Below are 23,163 nucleotides of genomic sequence, written 5' to 3' on the forward strand. Positions count from 1 at the left end.
GCTAATGTTATCTGTCTATATTAGTGTTTTCTTAATTTTGTGCAACAATATTATTAATCTAAAACTATTATTTTTTGTGCTTATTTGGTATAAATAAAAAATTCTTGCAGTGAAAATGGGCAATTTGTGGATTCGAAGCACATTCGAGTGTAAAGTTCTGCCCTAATCTAAAATTTTTGTTTAGTTTAAAACAGCTGATTACTAAAACACGTGTTACTCAGATAATTATTTTCAACCCAATAACTAACTTAATACCAGTTCACTGGTTAAAACCTATTATATTTACATTTTACCTGATTTTTATAAAACCCACGTAATATCACTTGATTCTTGTAGCATCTACTAACCAAAGTAATATTACCTGATTGTAATAAGATATACTAACCAACGGAGTATTACTTAACCGTCCACAAAACAAGGTACTCTCACCTAATTTTCATACCATAAATTAATCAAGTAATATCGTCTTACTGTCATAATATTCACTTATAAACTTAATATCTCTTATTTGTTATAACGTACACTAACCAATGTAATATAAATTGACTGCCATAGCAACCACTAGCGAACTTAATATCACTGGATTGTTATAAAATCTAATAACCCAGACCCAAAACTCAAGTGACTAAGACTAAAAACAATTTGAATTTACAATGGTGTAATAGATATTTTGACTTGTACTAGGAACCATATTAATATCATCCATTTTTTTTAACATCCAGTAACCAACGTAATATCAACGGTTCCTTTATTAACGTTTAGACAAATTATTTTTTAACCTTTTAACGAGCAATAATAATTACGAAATAGCAACTTAAAATTATTGTAACAATAATATTCATGTAGGAAAATGTTTGAAACTAAATTTTTGTATGTAAATAAACGTAACATTTAATTACAAGTAATAAACTTTGTTCCCCGATATATAAATTAATCGGGCCTTTAAGTGTAATTACATATAAATATTTGTTCCTATTTATAGTTCTATAATTAAATTCTTATTATGGAACTTGTGCAATTATGGAAATTCTTCTTTTCAATACCATCGCTAATGAGTACACACACACACACACACACACACACACACACACACACAGAGAGAGAGAGAGAGAGAGAGAGAGAGAGAGAGAGAGAGAGAGAGAGAGAGAGAGAGAGAGAGAGAGAGAGAGAGAGAGAGAGAGAGAGAGATACTTTGATACTTTCTTTATTTACCCTGCCCCGGTTTGGACCAGAGGTCCACTCTTACACAGGGACAGGCTCAAATTTGTACAATTTACATTGTTTTTTACAGAGTTGTGGCACACAATTTTATACTAACACACATTACACATTGACTATTATTTAAATCATAATAATCTTACTTAACTTTATCTAAACTTTTAATTTAATTCTTAATTATAAATATATTATTTGACTAAAATTATTTTAATTTTTAATTTTGGTTGATTTAGAAAACACTAGCTACAATTATTTTCTACAGAAAAAGTTTACACAAATTTATATTAATCTATTTAATTTATTTACTAAACCTTAAATGGCGCAAATGTTTCTACTTTTTATATTGTACACATAAAACACATTTTTACTGTTTTAAATATAATAAACTATTACTTAATCAAATTAACAACAACAAACATAAGTGGAGTTACTCTAGACAATTAATATAAATCTATATGATTTTAATCAGTTTATCCTGCAATGCTTACATTTTTCAACTTTAGACTACCTTTTAAAGCTAACAAATCGATTATCAAATAAAACGTGTATTACAATAAAATCATACATCATAAGATAAGAATTAATTTTTCCTGCTTACGGAATGACGTACATTAACACATTACAAATATCTTTTTACTAACTTGTCCTTCAATAATTTTTTAAAAGTTTGTTCTGAGGGAACATTTTTTTATATTATTGTCTAAAACACTCATTAGTCTAATAGATTTTACATGAAAAGAATTTGTATAAATCACAGTTCTGTGAATAGGAAAGAGCAAAGTTGTGCTTCCAAAACGAGTGTTTTCTTTTGATGAACATTATACATACTAACGTAACGCTCAAACAGATAATCCGGTTTTTTTTTCATATTTCAATATCTTAAACAACATTGTTAACACAGAATATTCTAATCTTTCTCTAATTTTTAACCATCTTAAATTCCAATAATAAATAGTTACATGATTATCAAGTTTTAGGTTATAAATATATCTTATACACGCATTCTGTGCTACCTGTAATTTATTCATTAGTGAGTTATTTTAAATCACAATATGCTGCTTGAGCGTAACCAAAAAATGGGAACACCAATGTCTGAATCATTAGTTTCTTTACATGTACTGATGGATTAAAACTAAGTCTTTTAAACTGGTATAAACATTGATAAACTTTCTTAACTATACTATCCACCTGCTCGGCCCAAGATAAAGTGTTTGACATATTAAGAACCTAAATTTACAAAACTATTTTCATATTTCAGTACTGTTCCTTCAATCACGATCGGTAATACATTTTCATAATCTATATTTGCTAAGGTTCGGGAGGTTCCCAATATCATAGACTTACATTTTAAAGCATTCAAATTTAACCCATGACTTTTACACCAGCTAGAAATATTACATAAATCGGCGTTCATTGCATCAACAGCTTCATTTACCTTATTTATATTACAACTTATGTACAGCTGCATATCATCAGCATAACACATAAATTTGCTAAACATAATAATTTCATATATTCTATTTATATAAAGTGAGAAAAGTAAGGCTGACAATGTTGATCCCTGGGGAACTCCTACAGGATTAATCTTCCAATTGGATAACATTCCACCACTGGTTTTTACTCGTTGATTTCTATTCAATAGATATGATCTGAACCATTGAACTACATTGTCACTAATATTATAAGACTCTAAAACTGCTAATAACAACTCATGATTTACACAGTCGTAAGCCCGACTGAAATCTAGAAGTGTTAAGACTACTATTTCCCTTTTATCGATTGACAACCTTATATCGTCCGTAATCCTAATCAGAGCCGTCTGAGTACTATACATTGGTCTATATCCAGATTGGTATTTACATAAAATATTACACTCATTAACATATATAGATAATTGTTGATACACCAACTTATCCATTATTTTTACCCAAAACACACAATATATTAATAGGTCTATAATCTTTAGTTTCTATAGGACTCTTAACTTTAGGTAACGGAAGAATTAATGCATTTTTCCATTGACTTGGATAGCTACTATATAACAAAGAAAAATTAAAAACTTGTAACAACACATCTCGTATTTCATGAAAAATCAATCTAATAAACTTTATATGTATATCGTCATTACCCACAGCGTTAGATGATATATCCATAATTGTTTTGTAAACAGCTTCAACAGTTATTTGCGTGAAGTTAAAATTATTTGCTTCCAAACATCTCTTATTTTTTATAATATTCAGTCAAATCCCTGTCTATTTCATTATTTATGCCACAGAAATAATCATTGAGACAATCCAACTGAACAACCGGATCACCTAGCTGTTTCGATTGTTTACCAGCTCCCTGATCTCTAATGAGTTTCCACATATCTCGACTTGATCTCTCCTCACTTAAATAATTTTTTAAAATATTTTTATTCCTTCTCGTCCCTAATAATTCTCTTAACTCTATTTCTCATTAACCTATATTCTTCCCATATTTCTCTATCTTTGGATCTAACGTAACATTTATACAACTTATCTCTATTTACAATTAATTTTTTGATATCTTCATTGACCCACGGACATACATTTCTTTTATTACTTACATTTCTTAGATGAATATATTTGTTATAAAGACTTGACAATGTCTCTGACAGAACTTTTACCTTATCATCAATAGTATTTACAGGTATACAAATTATCCCATAATAACCCAACACACTCCTGTTTAAGTTCATCAACCTGGACATTTTTAAAATCTCTGACTACACTTATATTTTTATTTACATACAATTTAGTTTTTTAAATTTATCTCTGTATAAATGAAATCATGATAAGAAAGCCCAGATATAGAAATCTGCCCATAATCGTTCACTCTACTCAAATCATTTGTAAACATGATATCTAGCCAAGTTTCAGATTCTGGTCCGTGGTATGTTGGGTTTAATGGTAATATAGACATATTCAAATTTTTAACAGTATCCAATAAATACGTTTTTTTCGAAAAACACACGATCAGTACTTAAATTTATGTTAAAGTCTCCTATTACTAAGACATATTTATACACTGGAAGTAAATTGGCTAAAACATCGAAAAATTCTGAAATATACCCTAGTTTAGGAGGTCGATATACTGCACACAACAATAACTTCCAATTACAATGCGATAGTTCTATGATTAAGAATTCAGGTTTCATACAATACATTGCCTGTGAAGATGCTATCACCCTATAACTGAAACACTTCCTCAAATAGACGGCTAAACCCCCTCCCTCCTTCCCCTCCCTATCATGGCGTATCAATTCATAGTTATCCACAAGATATGGAGTAGAAGGTATAATAGGCTTTAAAAATGTTTCAGATAACACAATAACATCAAAAACATTTTCGTTAAACAGGACTAAAGACAGTTTCTCTTCTGACCATCAAATTCTCTACATTGGTATGACCTATCTTTAAGCAATTTTTAGACTTTATAAATTTATCTTTTAATGAAACAAATGGTCCCTGATTATTTACACTAACGCTCATTAAAATGTATTTGTAATTGAGAATACATTAAAATATAGATCCCTTTATAAAATCCTAAATAAAAAAACCCCAAGAAAAATAAACACATTAAAACAAACACATTTGAAACTGTTAATACCAACTGAAAGATCCTCAAAAAGATCAGATAACACTGCAAACAAACTATAGCAAATACACATTTTTATCATGTAACAAATCAATATATTGTAGCGTAATAATTTTCACAACTTACTTAACACTTCCATTGAGTCAATCACCACAAAGCGATCTCCAGGATTCTTGCGCATGAAGATCCTTCCATTTCTGACCCCAAAGATACGTGTACTGTTTCTCCCGCTTGACCTCTCGCGCTTTGTTGAGTAGCTTCCTGTTCGCCTGGGTGAGACTGTTGTTGACATAAATCGGATTTGACTGTCCCTCCATGAACCCGATGTCCCTGGTATTGAGATTTCTATTATCTTTCCTCTTCTGTATAAAAGAGAGAGAGAGAGAGAGAGAGAGAGAGAGAGAGAGAGAGAGAGAGAGAGAGAGAGAGAGAGAGAGAGAGAGAGAGAGAGAGAGAGAGCTGTTAGTAAAATAAATATTGTAATCAAATATAATACCAAACAATGGTAGGCTATGTTGCTTCTTTATAGGGCAATAGAAAGTAATTCACCATTATTTACACAAATTTGCATGGGTGTTCAGTGCATCCAATATATTTAGGATTCAATTTAAAACACACAAGGATATAATTCTAGTATACTGAACCCGCATGTGCCAGCAAATACAGAAGACCCGTGGCTGCTTGTTAAACATCCGACACATGTTTCCCTGCAATTAAAAAATAGCATCATGTCGATTTTTGATATAAAACACCTAATTTACTCAAATCAACGTTTTCCCGTTTTGAATAAACAAGTTAAATAATTTATTGCTGCTGGAGTTTATTTATTTGTTTTCTAGGAATTTCCCTCAAATTATTATAATGGATACTGCGGATAATTCCACATTATCTTTAATAAGAACAATTCTCCATATCAACGTGGATATCAATCGGAAAGTAACGTAGATAGATTAATAAATAGAGAAGACATGTTAGATAGATTTATTTTTAGCATTTATATTGTAAACTTGTATTCGATATAACCCCAATAAGGAGGTAGTGAGTGTGTGATGTACTGAAGTCCTCTGTGATACATAATTTTCCCTGTGGTAATTATTCTCCCAATTCTAAAGGGAGACTATACTGTAACATAATGTAATGAATATACTGTAAGTATTATCATTAATGCGATTTCTATGGATAAGCTGTAATACTCAATAGGCACTAGATTCTATTACTATTGGTTGAGGTTTAGCGAAGCCTAAAACTTTAAAGGCTGTAGAATTAGATAGAGAAAATAGCAGAATATATAACATGAAACGAAAATTTAGTACAATTGTGTGATATTTAAACGTGAAAATTATTTAATTATAGAGAGAAACGAAAAACTAATTTAGTGGAAGATCAATATTAAGATTTGATGAGAATATTTTATTTTAGTATTTTAGTACCCTCTTTAGCTCACAGAAAGTTTATTATTTTACAGATTGATATGAAACCTTATTTAACGAGAATAAAAATTGGAATGCATTGTGTGGCAAGATATCTCGAGTAATATTCCATTCAAATTCTTATAATTTACAACACACTTCATTTCTACAAAGTAAAGAATGTGTTCTATGATGATAGATGTCCATGGATGGTTCTTCAATACAGTTTCATTGCGATTTTATATCTGTAGATCTGCCCACAGGACATCTCAAAATGGGAAATTGGTCATTGTATATTTAAAATTTTGTAAGGAACTTCAGCGCAGCCTATTCTGTAACATGCGATTTGTTGTAATCCTACCATGCCATTAAAATACTTTGTATGACATTATTTGAATATTTTAATGAATGGTTAGTGCGGTGCGCGCCTTTTACATATTAGAGGCAAGCAGACCACAACTGTGAATATTCCGAAATAAGCTCGTTAAAGAGAAAAACTTGATGCATTTATAAAGTATCTCTATTAATAATCGCAAGAATACTTTATTTACATTATAAATTTTTTATACTATTTAAATTGGCAAAAATATTTAAGAACTTAAATTTTAGATAACATAATATGAATAAACTTGTAAACTTTTATTTTCTTATACGATGTACATTTCGTACATTTCTGCCAGGGGTTGGCAGACCTGGTCTGCAGAAGATTGACGGGTGTTTTTAAAGCTCTGTTATTTTTTATTCAAAATTACATAATTATTTGCATGTTACATAGTTTTTAATATGTCGGAAGGCTTAATTGTGCTTCGGTAGAACATTTGCATGCTGTGGTTTGACGGACAATTGTAAGTAGCTGAATGTGGTTGTCGTGGCTAACCAAACTCAAGGACACGTGCAGCAGCGGGACTACACGACCGTGAGCAGTTCGAGTCTCGACGCGGCCACAGTGCGCCGCTGCCAACACAGCCAGTCGCTGCCCGCCGCCGAAATATCCCTGCTCTGTCACTAATCACTGTCACGAGCGGTCCTGGCCTACCTACCCGCTGTGAGTGTTGCTGATTGCGCCTTCAATTCCCTCACCACTACATTGCTGCTCACCTGTACTGCGGTTTGCTGTTCTTCAAACGCCGGCTGAGAAGTTCTGTGACTGTTGCTGTTGCATCAGTTTGGACTTGAACTGTCTGTCCACAAAAATTGGAGTGCCTTATTTTATGTTTCTTGTTCTAAGTTTTATTGTTGCATGTTTGTTTTTATCTTTGTAAATTATTATTTTACCAATTAAGCATGTATTATTATTTCATAACTTACTAAATTTCATTTGCCATTTATTCTTGTACCATATTCTTTAAAATGGTGATTACTCGTGGCATGTCAAATGTCGCAATGCCTGTAATAGAAGAAATATTTACAGATACAAACAATCTTAACGATGATACTGAGTCCCTTGTCACGAGCCTGTATACGAATTTAAAAAAGTTAGAAGCGAATCATCCTCACATTACTTTATCTGATCTTGTGCTAAATATATCCAACTTACTTAAGCGATTGGATGAATCACTGAGTACTACATCACATTCTGAAGTTGTAATTAAGGAACTTCAAGGTAATATTTTAACTCTTGAGTCCAGACTTGAAAAAAGAAAAACAACGGAGGCGATCTGACTTAAATGAATCATTTAATGAGCTAGACGTTATCCGAGAAGAAAAGGACCGTATTTTAAGAGAAAATAGCACCTTGTCTTCCAGCTTAACTAATGCTAAAACCAAGTTAGAGAATCTGACACATGACTGCTTGTCATTGAAATCTTTGGTCACTGACAGGAATAGTGTTCTTGATAAGCTAAAATCAGATCTAATTGTTTCCAATCTGCAAAACTCAGAGCTGACAGGTATTGTGACGGAGCTGAGATCTTCTATTGCTGAGTTAGAACAAAAATCCAGGCTGAATAGTAGATGGATTGATGACTCAATTCTCGATTCCTACTTTCTGTCTTTTGAGCAAAACAGCAAGGACAGCTTATCTAAAGTTGTTTTCTTGGGTCCAACACTGACTCAACTAATAAAGCATGGCAGCTCTGCTGATGTGAATGCCCACCTAAAGGAGTTAAATTTCTTTAATTCGGATTATGCATTTCTATGCATTAGTGACAATCCTCTAGTTTTCAAGTCGGATACTGGTTCGCATTGGACCCTGTTGTTTGTCGACATTACTGGCCAGAAGCTGTATCACTTGGACTCACTCCACGGCAGTAACATGCCTGCCGCAAAACTAGTAACAGGCTATCTTGGGTTCAGTGAGAGTAACTTGTGTGAGTTGAACTGCTGTCAACAAAAATAACTCTTTTGAGTGTGGCTTGAGTGTACTAGTAAACACAAAGTTCATTAATGATGGTTTCTGCAAAAAAACTACGACAGGTGGCATTCGTTTCCATGAGTGGTACAAGCTGTTTACGGAGAACACAAGTAATCTGTCAATCGGAGAAACAACTGAACCGGTTGTGATCGAGTCTAACATTAAGGAAATTCCTCAAGCCATTGATGATAGCGATAAATGGTCAATTGTAAAACACAATCGGACAAGGAAGGCAAAAAATAAACTTAACAGGGTGTCAGCCGTCCCCATCGTTGAGACAAAGAACAAATACGGAGAACTAGCGTCGTTTGAGTCGGAGGATGTCCATGACACTGGGCGTGTGAAAAGTGTCTCTGGAGTGTGGAGGACGAGCCAGCAAGAGGATGCCATGACTCAATGTATTAAGTCTAAGAGGTGTAAGAAGTCAGGGAATGTGGAGAGCGACGTGAAACGGACGTCTGTCATTAGGGAATCTAATAGTAGCAAACGACAACGGTGTCGTAATTGTAAGTCAAGTAAGGACCCTGAACTCACGGACAGCCACCTTAGCCTAAGAAAAAATGTAAATAGTTTTAAATAGTAATAGAGATTCTATACATAAAAAGAGTAGTCCCAATGTTGTAAATAATAATAATATGTATAATACGTCTACCTTGAAAAGTTGCCTGGTTATTGGGGATTCGTTACTAAGATTTTCAAGTAAACAATGTGTATATAGGGGAGCTACTGTTGATGTAAATCCTGGTAAAAAAATTTTAAACATAAAGAGAAAACTTAAAGATTATGTTCAAGTCCAGCCACCGGTTATTTATATTCATGTCGGCACAAATGATGTGGCTATGGGTTATAATGGTGGGGCTAGATATGATGGTGGTTGTGGCAAGAAAGAGGTTTTGCACAGGATGGCTGAGCTGCTGTATACTTGTAAGACTGAATTTCCTAATGCTAAGATAATTTTAAATAGCATCTTAAGGCGTCGGGATATCAATGACATAGCTCTAGATTATCTTAACGAGCAGTTGTTTTTTGATGTGTAACAACTTTAATGTTGAATTTATTGATCTGTACAATTGTATTCGTAGGCACCACCTTGCTATAGACGGAAGGCACCTAAATAGGAGTGGCAACTTTGAATTGGGCCACATTATGCTCTCCACGTTACTAAAATCTACTTCTAAACGCTCACTTTCCGATTCGGGTGGCTCCCATCCTCTCTAGCAATGCCCTGCAGCCCTTCCCGTCGCTCCTAATCCTTTTGTGCCTTCCTGTGGGCCCACTACTGGGTTTCCCCGTGATCCTTCACCAGAGATTTCCCGTGAGCCCTCTCCTGTGCGTTCAATAGCTTCTTCGGGAAACGGGTCGTACGGGGGGATGAAGGCAATCACCTAGACACTCTTAGGCTGGTACATCAAAATGTCCAGGGTATTATGCCTAAACTGGCCCAGATTGAGGTTATGGTGGATCTGATCTCGCCTCAAATCCTATGTTTCTCAGAACACTTTCTGAGAGAATCAGAGATGAATATTTTTTTTTTTGTCTGGGTTTAGGGTCGTGTCCAGTTATTGTCGGTCCGTTAAGGGGCGAGGTGGCGTGTGCATCTTGGTTCACGAGGGTCTGAGGCATTGTCATGCTGTTGACGTTTCGAGATTTTGCAAGGAGGGTTCTTGTGAGCTGGCCAGTGTTTCAGTGGATTTAAGCGGTTCTCAATATTTAGTTATCTCTGTTTACAGACCTCCACATTCAGATTTCAGTAACATTGAATTGTTCTTTAACTGATTGTCTTAGTTCTATTTTGAAATCTGGCGTAAGGGTTCTTATTGCTGGTGATTTTAATATTGACATGTGTTCTGATAATGAAACTGCCAGACAACTGTCTCATCTCATTACTTCTTTTGGGCTTAGAGATACAGTAAAATCGTATACCAGGGAGTTTTAATGGGGTCTACGTCACTAATTGACAACATCTTTACGAACATCAATCCAAGTGAGCTGGTCACTCAAGTTGTCATAACGGCAGTATCGGACGACCATGCTCAGGTTGGTGATCTCAAGTTTAATGTGTCTCCTATGATAAATACTCCTAAGTTCAAACTCAAACGTCAAATTTCAGATAACAGCATCCATGTTTTAAGACACTTGTTGGCAAATGAAATGTGGGCTAATGTTCTTAGTGCACAAGATGTGAACTCCAAGTTTTCACTTTTCCTATCTACTTTTTCATATTATTTTAATTTAATTGCTCCTATAAAGAAGGTAAAATACCAGAAAACCAAATCTTTTACGAAGGTGGTTTTCAATAAAGATTTGCTTCAGCTCCAAGAGAAGGTGATCACTATGTATTCTCTGACGAAACACCTTGGTTCTGGACATCCCTTCCGAAAATCTTACCGTGATCTTAAGAAACAGTTTCGGACTAGAGTTCGCTCTGCTAAGGCTGGGTTGGTTTATAAACACATCACAAAGGCCAAGAACAAAAACAGGGCCGTTTGGAACATCATTAAGGACATTCAGCCCAACAAAAAGTCTAAGGATTTTACCTGTTACTCCATTAAGAATGAAAGTGGTTCCTTACTGGTCGATCCGACTGTTATCTCATATCAGTTTAATTCTTTCTTCACCCAGATGGGCGAACGTCTTGGAGGCGGTTCTTGGAATGTTGACGACCCACAACGAGTGTGTCATGCGATGCGGACAGTTGTACCTTCACTTTTCCTGTGGCCAACAGATGTTCGGGAAGTAATCGCAGTAGTAAAATCCTTAAAGCCCGGCCACACCTCAGGGGCTGATGGGATGTCTTCTAGCCTTCTGAAGGATGTTGCTGAGCAGCTGGCTTGGCCTTTGGCCCACATTGCGAATGCTACCTTCGAAAGTGGTGTATTTCCATGTATTCTAAAGCAAGCAATAGTTAAACCACTACTGAAAAAGGGAAGCCCATATGACATCGAAAACTATAGGCCCATATCTATCCTATCAACGTTTTCAAAAATCTTGGAAAAGCTGTATCTTGTTCGTTTACTGTCGTTTTTATCGCATAATAATGTCATTTTTGAAAAGCAATTTGGCTTCAGACGTGGCTTCTCGACACTTGATGCCGTTTTTGACTTCATCAATCATGTTTCTATTGCCTTGGATGAACGTCAGCATTCGTTTGGTGTTTTCTTGGATCTCCGAAAAGCGTTCGATGTTGTCAATCATGGGCTCTTGTTATGCAAACTACAAAACCTTGGAATTAGGGGTGCCGCATTTGACTGGGTGTCTTCATATTTGATGGGGCGTAGCCAGGTAGTTGAAATTCCCTTTGTTGACCACTCTGGTTGCTTGAGTCATCGAGTATCCTCTGTGAAAACAGTGAAGTCAGGGGTACCCCAAGGCTCTGTCCTTGGCCCAGTCTTATTCCTATTATTTGTTAATGACATCTCATCTAGTGTGGGCGGAGGAAATCTGTGCTTATTTGCTGACGACACATCTTTCAATATGTCACATAAAAATAGGGAAAACCTGGAATATGATATTTTTGTACAAGGCAGCTGTCTTCTTCAATGGATGGAAGAAAATCACCTTACTGTGAACACTGCAAAGACGACATTCCTGGATTTTAATATTAGAGCACCCATGAATGGTGATAGTGGAAGTTCATCCATTATTTTAGGCGACTCCGTTATTAACTCGTCACAATTTACAAACTTCTTGGGTGTGATTTTGGACTCAAGCCTGAACTTTCACCTTCACATGGACAAGGTGTGTGGGAAATTATGCAGCGGCATATTTTTATTACGTAGACTCTCCAGTTTTTCTAGTACTGAAATTCTTCTGGCTGGCTATTAATGGGTGCATTTACCCACATCTTGATTATGGACTTCCAATATGGGGCTCTGAAAACACAAAGACCCTATACATCTTTCGTTTGCAGAAGAAATCTCTAAGGATTGTATTAGGGCTGGCAAGAAGTCAATCATGCAGGGGTTTTTTTCCGATCAAACAAAATTCTTACATTCCCAAGCCTATACATACTCGAAACCTTAATCTTCTTTAAGAAAAATATGCACATTTTTACCTCTGATTCTCCTACTCATTACAACTTAAGAAACTCCATCTGTATACCTGTACCAAAACACCGTACCTCATTTTTTGAAAACCAGTTATATTTTTCAGCAATCAAATTATTTAATAGTCTCCCACTGGAAATAAAAGCAGAAACTTTTGTTAGCAAATTTAGAAAAAGACTTAAGTGTTTTTTGATTGATGGAGAGTTTTACTCTGTAAGAGATTATCTAATGTACAAATAAGATGTTTAGTTATTTTATCTTTTGTTTTTATTATTATTGTAAATTATTGACCATTGTCATGCAATGTTAATTGTTAATTGACAAATAAACACTTTGACTTTGACTTTGACTTTGATTTCGGAATCATTGATTCCATCTTCAGGTACAAAATAAGGTTTAAGTGTTAATTGTAAAATAAATAACTAAAATCAATTTGTCATGTGTTTTTTACTACCTTGGTGGCTAAATTTGTTGTATTTAATTTTAAGTGAGATCATTGTATATTGTTTAAAAGTCTATAGAATAATAAATTTTTTGTTAGAAATTCTTTGTCATTGAATAATTTATTATAATTAATTTTGGCACTTTTGTAAATTTCAAAATGTTCTAAAGTAGTGATAATAAGCGACTTTTTTTGCTTGTGTGTAAAATTTCAAGATTGTTTTCGATGTTAGTGTATGTATGCCGGTGTTATTTAAATTAAAATTTAAATTTTAGTCTATAGATTTACATATATGATTTCTTGGATGGTATCAGTCAATCGAATAATATTGGATGTTTGCATTGTTTGCTTCCACGACGGGTATCTAGTTCGTTATTTTTCGAATAACGTGACATCGGATTAAAATTCACCATTGTGTTTATCATTAACTTATTACTTACACAGATAAACACACGCTCCACACACAGCTTATCCAACAACACACAAAATAAAGCTTGTTGAAAGCTGTTTATGACAGCTTTCTCCAAGTCATATTCTTGATTTTGAATGTATTACTGACATGGGATAGTAAAGAAACAAGATATCGAACATTTGCCATCCGCCACCAGTTGCAGCTAGAAAAGATTACATTTTAACTGCTGTGTGTGTGTTTTTTTGTGGTATTGTTATTGTATCTACCGTTATTATTTCATTTTATAGTTCTATTGTTATAAATTAAACATTTTTATACAGAACTGTGGTATCATTGATGTTGAATTATTATCTTATTAAAGACAGTTAATCTTAAAATCCGTGTTAACTGAGAAGCGAATTATAAAAAAGAGAATTTTCATTTTTATATATAATATATATATATAATTCATTTCTAAATATAAATATATATATATATATATATATATATATATATATATATATACACAATATATATTTTTAGAATATATGTAACAAGAGGTTTCAGGGATTTTTGACTATCCTCTACTGCAAGTAGATGTATAAATTAATACAAGGTATGAACAAAGTCAAATTTGACTAAAAAATAAGGAGGGAGTAAACAATTCGAACAACCTTTACGAGTCAGTTTTTTTACACAGAAATAAGACGATGTATTTGCAATTCTCGAAACTTTGTGTTTTGGAATAATATCTACACTTATAATTTTTAATGCATAGAAATAGCCTAGCCATGCGTATTCCGTTTTTAGTTCTTCTATAGCGAGTTTGCATTTCAAAGAATTCAATAAAAATCAAGAACTCCTCTGTTTGTTGAAGTACAACCTTTTATCTTGTACATTAAATGTTAGCTAGTCTTATTGTACTAAATTATCTGTAAAGAGACTACTAATACTCCAAAAACATAGCTTTCAAATTTTGATTTATATTTTAAGTTGTACTTTAAGTTTTAAAATTTAAATTATGATTTTTATCTCTTGGCAAAACCTAATTTAGAAGTCTATATGTTACCTTTTTAGTAAATGCTCAGGAGATTTATATTTTAAATTGGCTAAAAATTGCTAAAACACTGACAAGCACAGTAAGTTTATACAATCGACTTGAACTTAGTTAGCTTTGAAGAAAATTTCCCTCCTCAAATACAAGTTTTCTAAATCAAAGTAGATACAGCTGTAATCATCCTGACGACGGAGTAACTTGTTGTAGGTGTACTCGAAAGTTTAGCTATTCCCATGTTTATCTTCATTAGTCGCTCGGGTTTATATAAGTTTTACTTACTTATATTTCAGTGTCGTGTATCAAGATCGCAAGTTTTCTTTTATTTTCACATGATGATAGGGTAGTAACAGTTGTAATAATAAAAAATTAAATCTCTGCATAAATGAAGATTATGTGCTGTTAATTGGTAAATCACGACCTAAAAACAGATCTACTCAATTTAATTTTTGTTTTTTGAATTATATAAAACCAGATTAGATTCTTATGTAATAAATTAGAAGATTTAAAATATATATACCAAATATTTTTAATTTTTCTGCGAAGTTAAATACTATGGAAATGAAATATTGAATGAGAATAAAAGAAAATTTTAAGTTGGGCAATATGTATGTCATACGTATTAGTATACCTGTTTTGTGTCATGTGAGTAAATTGAGGCTTGGAAATAAGAATATGAAATGAATATTGTACTGAAAACTTAAACTATAATAATTTATTTATACTTGCCCTGATCTTTGTTGTTAACTTAAATATTCAAAGTAATTATAAAAATGGTCAAAGTTGTTACATAGTGAATTTTTGTCTTGTCGCATTGTTTACTTCATAGTTTGTGTAATAATTTAGTTTTGAACATTTGTAAGTCCTCACTGTTATCAAAGTAAAAAGTAAAAATTACTTAAATGAACCTTTACTGTTAACAACCATAAGCTATTAGATCAATTATATTTCGATTAATAAAAATCTGTTGCCATACGCACTATTTTTTTAATTTTGATACATAACTATAGATCTGTTGAATCTTTACTGAAAAAAGAAATTCGAACTTGAACTTATGGAGTTTTCACGAACACGAGAAATCTCAAGCTTTCGAGAGGTAGTGGTGAACTGAAAAAAGCAACAACAATAATTGTATTATCTAGCTTTTGCCAATGGTGCTGTCAGTGACGAATTTAAAACCGTTTATTGTTTGGTCAGTATTGTTTAAAAATCTCTTTTCAGTTCAAAGTAATTATAAAAATGGTGAAAATGTGTACATAATGTACGAGAAATCGGGTTTCTTAAACATTGTGGTATAGATGTAGCTGAATATATTTACAGTACCTGAAGCCAGGTATTTACGTCAATCCATGAACTATTCTCTCTGCGATTAGAGTTCAAAGATACACGCGTAGTGCCCGTGACCATTCCAATGGAATTACAAGGAAATGTATACACTCAGCTTAGCGTTCGATTTCAATAGAATAATTTAACATTACGTTAGTTACCGTATGCACTGGAGTTACTGAAAATCTTACTGAATATCTCAAATTGTGTACAACTCCAATATTGAAACCTTATGAGAAAGAAACGGCCCTAAAATAATATTTGTTTTAAAACGACTGACTAATTCAAAAATATATTTCTATACTGTTGTAAAATGCGTAATGTCCTATATACTATAAAGACTTTTCTTCCCTTTCATAATTTGGGACTCATACTGTTATATATTGTTTTGTTCTTGGTTTGAAGCCTGTTTTAAAAAGCAGACATACACCGTGATTTTTGTGTCAGCAACGGCTTTTCTTACAAGTTTCAAGTGTCTGGGGGTTTATCATAATCCAGGCCTGGTATTAAGATATGGTTTAATTTGAGAAATCATCTAGTGAAGATTCCCAGGAAGTTCAAGACTTACAAAAAAAACGCACTCAGACAGTCTTGACACTGAGGGGTCACGAGGCAGTAAAAATGATTTATCAAAAACTATTAGTTTGTAATTATGTGTTAGGTTAGTTCTTTACCTGAAGAAGAGATCAGATTGCAGATCTCGAAACGTAGTGTTACTGTTTTCTTGTTTCACTGAACGATGGCAAATGTCCGGAAAAATCCTGTTTCCTTCACAATCCTTCCATCGTCAAAAATAACCTTTAAACAAAGAAAAACTATTATCTGGGATATCGGCATACCAGTAATGGCCCACTGTGGGAAACCAGTTCCGTCCTGGGAGGGTACACGTGGTAAACCAAAGTTAGTATCAGGAGCTCAGGAGGCCTCCCGTAGGCCTCTAGCCAATCCGAGACTCAGAACCTTTGGTGTGTGACACAGTAAGGAATACTCCACCTCCTTTGAAGGGAAGCACCACCTTAGTATATGGACCAAAACGTAGTCAAAAACTCCTGACTCGAGTCCAGAGTCCTGATCGGTGTAGATGAATCAGTCTTAGTACCGCTTTACGGTACTATCCCCCAGCTCCAATGTATATTTAGTAGTCTCCTATACATTAATACAGAAATAAATGTTTAAGACGCTTGACAGATAAAATAGAAATTGTAAATGTCCACTGAGTGATATACTTGAACGATGCTCAGCTAAATTCCATGAATGGATATGCGCCATCATAGAATTTGTCCTTTTCTGTGTATAATCCACAGTTTAAAGTCTATAAAAGAAATATTTCTCGATATATCTTGCCACTTGATACATTCACAACTTAATCGGTTTCGTAGCAGTGTTTAAATAATAAAGGTTCCGATTAGTGTGGGAGATTACTAGAGTGCGCTGCTCTGAAATCATGTTTTGCCTTCAAATGTTAAAAAATGAGTTTCAATTTATTTTTAGTTTTTATTATGGAATAATAAACACGTGTTAATATGTTGTATGTTAAAGTAAATTAATTTATTTTGTTGTTTTCTCACTGCCATCTTGGTTACCTGTAATACCAAGTAAAGATATTTCTAACCCGTAGACAAATCTCACGTGCCATGCACCATCATTGAACTTCCTAATACACCTAGAAACGAAGGTTCGTGAAAAATTTCATGTCTATAGATTAGATCGTTTTCGAGATATCGTACGGGCAGGTAGACAGACAGAAATTAAATATTTAACTCCTTCGAAAGATAAGTTTCAATAACGAATACCCAAATATAATATACTTGATGCCGCAGATTTTCCAAGATTTAGACAAAATAATTTTTTATTTCACATTAAAGTACTGCTTGATTCCCATCTGCGTAAACCACGCGAAGGGATTCTTTCAGTTTTAAAGAAAGAAGTTTCTTAAGTAAACTAATTACACCTTTTACCGTAATTAGTGATAGCAGTCCTTGGTTTCTGAATGCCAAGTCGGTCTGAGACACTTACCTTAATGATGTTGAGCTTGCATCTGAGCGTTACTGGTATAACTGTCCCCGTGTTGTCTCTGCTCTCCTGATACTATTCTTCATAAATCTAGACCTACTTTATTACACAACTACACTTATAAATGAAATGATTTTGTTTGGATCCTGCAGCCAAATTTTGCAATTATTGTACTACAACAAACCAATTAATAGTTTGTCTATTACTCACTGTATATGTATGTTTCACTAATTAAAATAGTGTCTACTTCTTGGAGGCTAATTAAAAAAATTCCTTAAAATCTATGACTCACACTGTCTAACATACTGCGTATTTCCCACACAGAAATATGAGTTCGGCCTATTTAACATTATAAATAGCTCTTGCCCTTATTACTGATTTTTTTATTTAAATAAGAGGGATACAAAAATTTCCCGTAAAATAATTTATTTTACTCTTAAATAATAATAACCAAAATATAACTTTGTATTAAAAACTAAATCCTCCATAGAAAGTAATGTACGTAATAACGCTGTTTTTTCTCTATCCCACTGCCTTAAAACAATGAACAACTTAATGAAGAGTATTATCTTTGCCTTCTGAATGAATGAAATCGTATTATCTGATCAATTTCTACTGTACCTGAAAATATATGTAGCTATTAGAAGTAGACTTAATTTTGACTTCATTGCAAGTCTTTCAATCTCTCATCTTCTTTGTTGTGAGTGGCGTGTGGTGTAGTGCTGTTGGTCCTGTGAAATGACCTTGATTGGTTACATTCTTACGAATCTGGGCTTACAGGTATATGCGTGCTTTTGTCGTATTTATGTCGCTGTGAATTTTACTCTACTGAGTTTATTAACTCATATTTTTCAGTCTTTAACTATAGCAAAGAGCTTTTATTATATTTTAACCCATAAGAGACTACTGTGACCATATGGTCACAGTTTCAGTATTTTATTTTTTGGGTTGGTATGCCTGATTCATGAAGCTGGTTTTGATTTTTTCTTAGCCAGCTGACAGAACAAGAGTTATTCTTCACCTGTAGTGTTATTGTTTGATGGTTGGTTTCAGTTGTGAGGAACAGTAAAGTATTAAATTTACTTATGTTACAACATGGCTGATTTTCTTGACAACAATTGGTTGTAAGTATTATAACTTTTTTATATATAAGATAAACATATCTGAAATATGTCCTATGTTATTTCATAAGCTTTTAACTGGTTATGTTTTAAAGAAAATGCTATGTCAGTTTTAGGTTATGTCATAGGCCACCTCAAACTTTACTGTGACCATATGGTCACAGTAGGCTTTCATATGAACAAAAACAATAATATTGAATATGTTTTACCAGTAATTTTTATTTCGCCTCTCATGTTTGTGAGGTATATATATTACATTATTATCCTTCATTTGTTGTTTTAGGCAACAACTGTCACTGGCCGAGGGATTTACTGTAGCCGAAGCTGTCGATGTAATTGAAAACTTTGTTGATGACGGGAATCTCGACACCTCAGACGTTGACATCTTTATTGCCCCCCCAGAAAATGATATCCTCACTGATGAAGACTCTGGTCCAGAAGACGAAGGTGGTACCATAAATAATTTGAACGGTGGACAACTATCAGCTCCCGCAGAAATAAGAGTAAGAAGACTTTGTAATCTTGTTGAATCAAGTTGCACGGAACTACAAGATAAAAAAACATCGAACCTGGATTGATGGCGACATGGAAGCTCAGAAGACTCTTGCTTTTCAAGCATACAACTACAGTAAGTTCAGTTCTTTAAGCCCAGTTGAACTTTTTGAGCTATTCATCAACAACAGTGTTATTGAATTGCTAGTTAAAAATACAAACAAGTACGCTTTATTCAAAAACTGCCCAGACCCAAAGGTTACGGAGGAAGAAATGAAATGCTTTTTAGCAATTTTGTTACTGTCAGGATACAATGAACTGCCTGGTAAGAAATGCTATTGGGATTCTGGACTAGATATGAAAAATGAAATGGTCTGTCAAGCAATGAGACGTGATAGATTTATTCAAATTATGCGCTTTTTGCACTGTGCAGATAACTCTGAGACAATTCCAAATGACAAAATGTGGAAAATGAGGCCACTTATGAACTTACTCAAATGTAAATGTCTTGACAATTTTTGTACCATCTGAGTTTTTGTGTTTTGATGAGTCCATGGTAAAGTACTATGGCAAACATGGATGTAAGCAATTTTTGAAAGGGAAACCTATCCGTTTTGGCTACAAGATTTGGAGCCTAAATACTGATACTGGGTACTTGATCAATTTTGAGATTTTTCAAGGGAAGAACACAACAACAAATGAAACATATTCAAAGCTATTTGGGAAATCAGCAGCTCCTCTTGTATCAATGCTGGATGAAATACCTCAAGATGAGTTTACCCTACCAGTTGTTTTTTGACAATTTGTTTACAAGTCCAGCACTGATGAAACATCTGAAAGATAGAGGTTATGGTTCTACAGGAACTGTCCGAATCAACAGATTGCCAAAAGACTGCCCTCTTTCATCAAAAAAAGATATGCAAAATGAATCTCGAGGAAGCTTTCAATGTAAAATAGAAAAAGAAGATGGCATATTTGTCGCTCGCTGGAAAGACAATAGTGTTGTTACAGTCGCATCGACATCATATGGTATTGAGCCTATTGCTAGTGTGAAGCGCTTCTCTCAGTCAGAAAAGAAATATCTCCACATTCAACAACCCTTTGTGATAAAACAGTATAATCACCACATGGGAGGGACGGACCTTATGGATGAGGACATAAGCACCCACAGAATTGGGATCAGGGGAAAGAAGTGGTGGTGGCCTTTGTTTACATGGCTTATAGATCTGGGCACCACTAATGCTTGGCGACTTCTCAGATTGTCAGGGAACAAAATGACAAAACTGACATTTAGAAGAGAAATAGTTCAATGCTACTTAACAAGGTACAAGACTCCTCCAGCTCTTCCCGGCCCAAGTACTTCAAGAAAGGTCTTCGTTGCAAAAAATAAAAATAGTCTACGCTACGATGGTCTACATCACTATGTAATACCAACAGAAAAGCGCAGGAGGTGCGCAAATAGATTGTGCAGTTCTGTAGGAAGAACAGCTTGCAAAAAATGTGACGTCGGCCTGTGTGTAAAATGTTTCGAGAACTATCACAAACTGCAGTAGGCTACTATATATGTCACTCTGGAGTCTACAAAAACTTTATAATAATCTGATTTTACTTTACTTAATAGTTTAATGGTTTTAAAGTAAATAATAAAGTAAAGTTTCATATAATGCGATTGGTTGTTTATTTATTCGGAAAAGGTATCTTAAAAGCCTACTGTGACCATATGGTCACACACAAATTTTCGATATAGATACATCACTAGAATAAAATCAATAATTTTCCAATAACAAAAAAGCTTATAGAAAAGGGTTTAAATACAAAATAATTTCAAATTCCACAGAAAATAATTCCAGTCCTTTATGGGTTAAGGGGACCGAAACAGTTAGTCGCAATCATTTTGAAATGCATAGTAAAATATTTTACTGTAACCTCCAATAAACACCAAGTTCAAAAACTTTGAAGTTATGCTCAATACAGGTTTAGTAATAGTTTTTTTTAATATTTTTGGAATAATTATAAGTATAATTTACTTTTTAATATAAAATAAAGTTTTTAATTTCATAAAATAGTCCTGGTTTTATAAATAACCCGTGTGGTAAGTGATATATGTAATAATATTCTTTTTTCCAGGCACCCATTGTACAAAAAAAAACTATTTTTATTTTTTTATAATAAATACATTTTTTAAATAAATATGAAAAACATTGTACAATATTTTAAACATTTCCTAATTATATGCTGCTTTTTTGACTCACCACTATGATTATATTTCCAATTTAATATGTGTAGCACTAATATTCTTTGAGTTGTGAAAGAAACTATAACTATTTTATTAAATTAAAAGTTTTTTATATAAAAAGAAGTAAAATATTATTTTGAATTATTCCAAAATATTTTAAAAAATAACTACGACCTGCATTGATCATAGATTTAAAGTTCTATTGAGTTTTGTCTTTATTTAAGGGTTATAGTAGAATATTTTTTAATGCATTGCCGAATAATTGCAACAAAATGTATCTGCTCCTTTAAATTTTTTACATATGAAGAAGAAGAAGATATCTTGAAATCCTCGAAAAGTAGTGTTCTTAAATATAACGATGGCATATGGCCTATATCCTGTTATCCTTAGGAATTATCCCCTGTCAATAACGGACCATAAATAAATTATTAATTTCCTAGTCACAATAAATAAAACTTGGTACTGTTCCTTAGAATGCTGGAGAGTCCCAATGTATCACTGAGGAACTTAGATAATTCTAACATATCTAGATTACGCCTTTAGTAGGATGTACTCGTTAAATTTCTGTAATTTTGGGATGAATGTGTGTCAATGCGTGGACGTGCTGGATGCACTCATAGTGACACTTAAAATTGCGTATTTGTGTGTAACTTGTATGTGTTCTGGTATCGTATATACTTGAACGAGTTGGATTTTTTCCGACGATTATTTAATAACTTTTACAGAACTTTACAATTGTACGTGGATTTTCTTGCGGAAGGCCTTGCTGTTTTTAAAAATTGCACGCTTGAACTTCCGGGGTGTTTTGGATATTTATTTCTTCAACAGTTCCACCAGTTTTGGGTCAGGGCAAATTTAGCCTGTCACTGAAGTATAGAGGTGTTGGAATCCTCGCGAAGATATGAAATAATTCACTTTACCGGTGTATGAATAAAAGTAACAAATTAAAGAGCTTTATAAAAGCTTTTGTACCTCTGAGCTTATACAGTGAATACCGCACACCTTTATGAAAACTGTTGTTGCTTAGGTAACATGAATACCTTTCATGCACAGAAATTCTACCAAAGGCTTCACTAAATGAGAATTATATGAATGGAGCAGTGGAAGAAACAACCAGCGAATTGTTGTACAACGCCCACTTGAGCGACAATACCGGCTCATTAATATCTCTGCGTTCCCAGGAAAGATGAATAAGTGTATACTCCCGGTTTTATGTATAATTTGTCGCCCAAAACAAAGCATGGTAAAAAGAACCTGAAACAACATGCAAGAATCCGCAAATAATCTTTTTGTATTTGCCTTTTTTCTCTATTGATACAGTGGTAGGATAACGAATTATTTATTATTAGTTACATTTGAACTTTCGAGCCCAAAATCAATATGGATTTCTTCTTCAAGTAGTATCAGTAAATGTAACAGATGGACTTCTACTCCATAATTCGTC

General features: G+C 33.6%; 2 protein-coding genes across 2 annotated transcripts; both read left to right on the top strand.

Annotated features, from left to right (window-relative positions):
- The first annotated feature begins 18,767 nt into the window (after nt 1–18,767).
- On the top strand, nt 18,768–19,996 carry LOC124364313. The gene is made up of 2 exons (XM_046819689.1): nt 18,768–18,994; nt 19,275–19,996. Exons 1-2 carry the CDS (start codon nt 18,966–18,968, stop codon nt 19,567–19,569), a joined length of 324 nt encoding a protein of 107 aa, XP_046675645.1. The 5' UTR covers nt 18,768–18,965; the 3' UTR covers nt 19,570–19,996.
- A 257-nt stretch (nt 19,997–20,253) lies between these two features.
- LOC124365363 (piggyBac transposable element-derived protein 3-like) lies at nt 20,254–22,909 on the top strand. Its single transcript, XM_046821339.1, has 2 exons — nt 20,254–20,839; nt 22,773–22,909. The coding sequence occupies exons 1-2, from the start codon at nt 20,254–20,256 to the stop codon at nt 22,907–22,909; spliced, it is 723 nt and encodes a 240-aa protein (XP_046677295.1).
- Nucleotides 22,910–23,163: the final 254 nt, after the last annotated feature.

Source organism: Homalodisca vitripennis, chromosome 6, assembly GCF_021130785.1.
Source record: "Homalodisca vitripennis isolate AUS2020 chromosome 6, UT_GWSS_2.1, whole genome shotgun sequence".
Lineage (NCBI taxonomy): Eukaryota > Metazoa > Arthropoda > Insecta > Hemiptera > Cicadellidae > Homalodisca > Homalodisca vitripennis.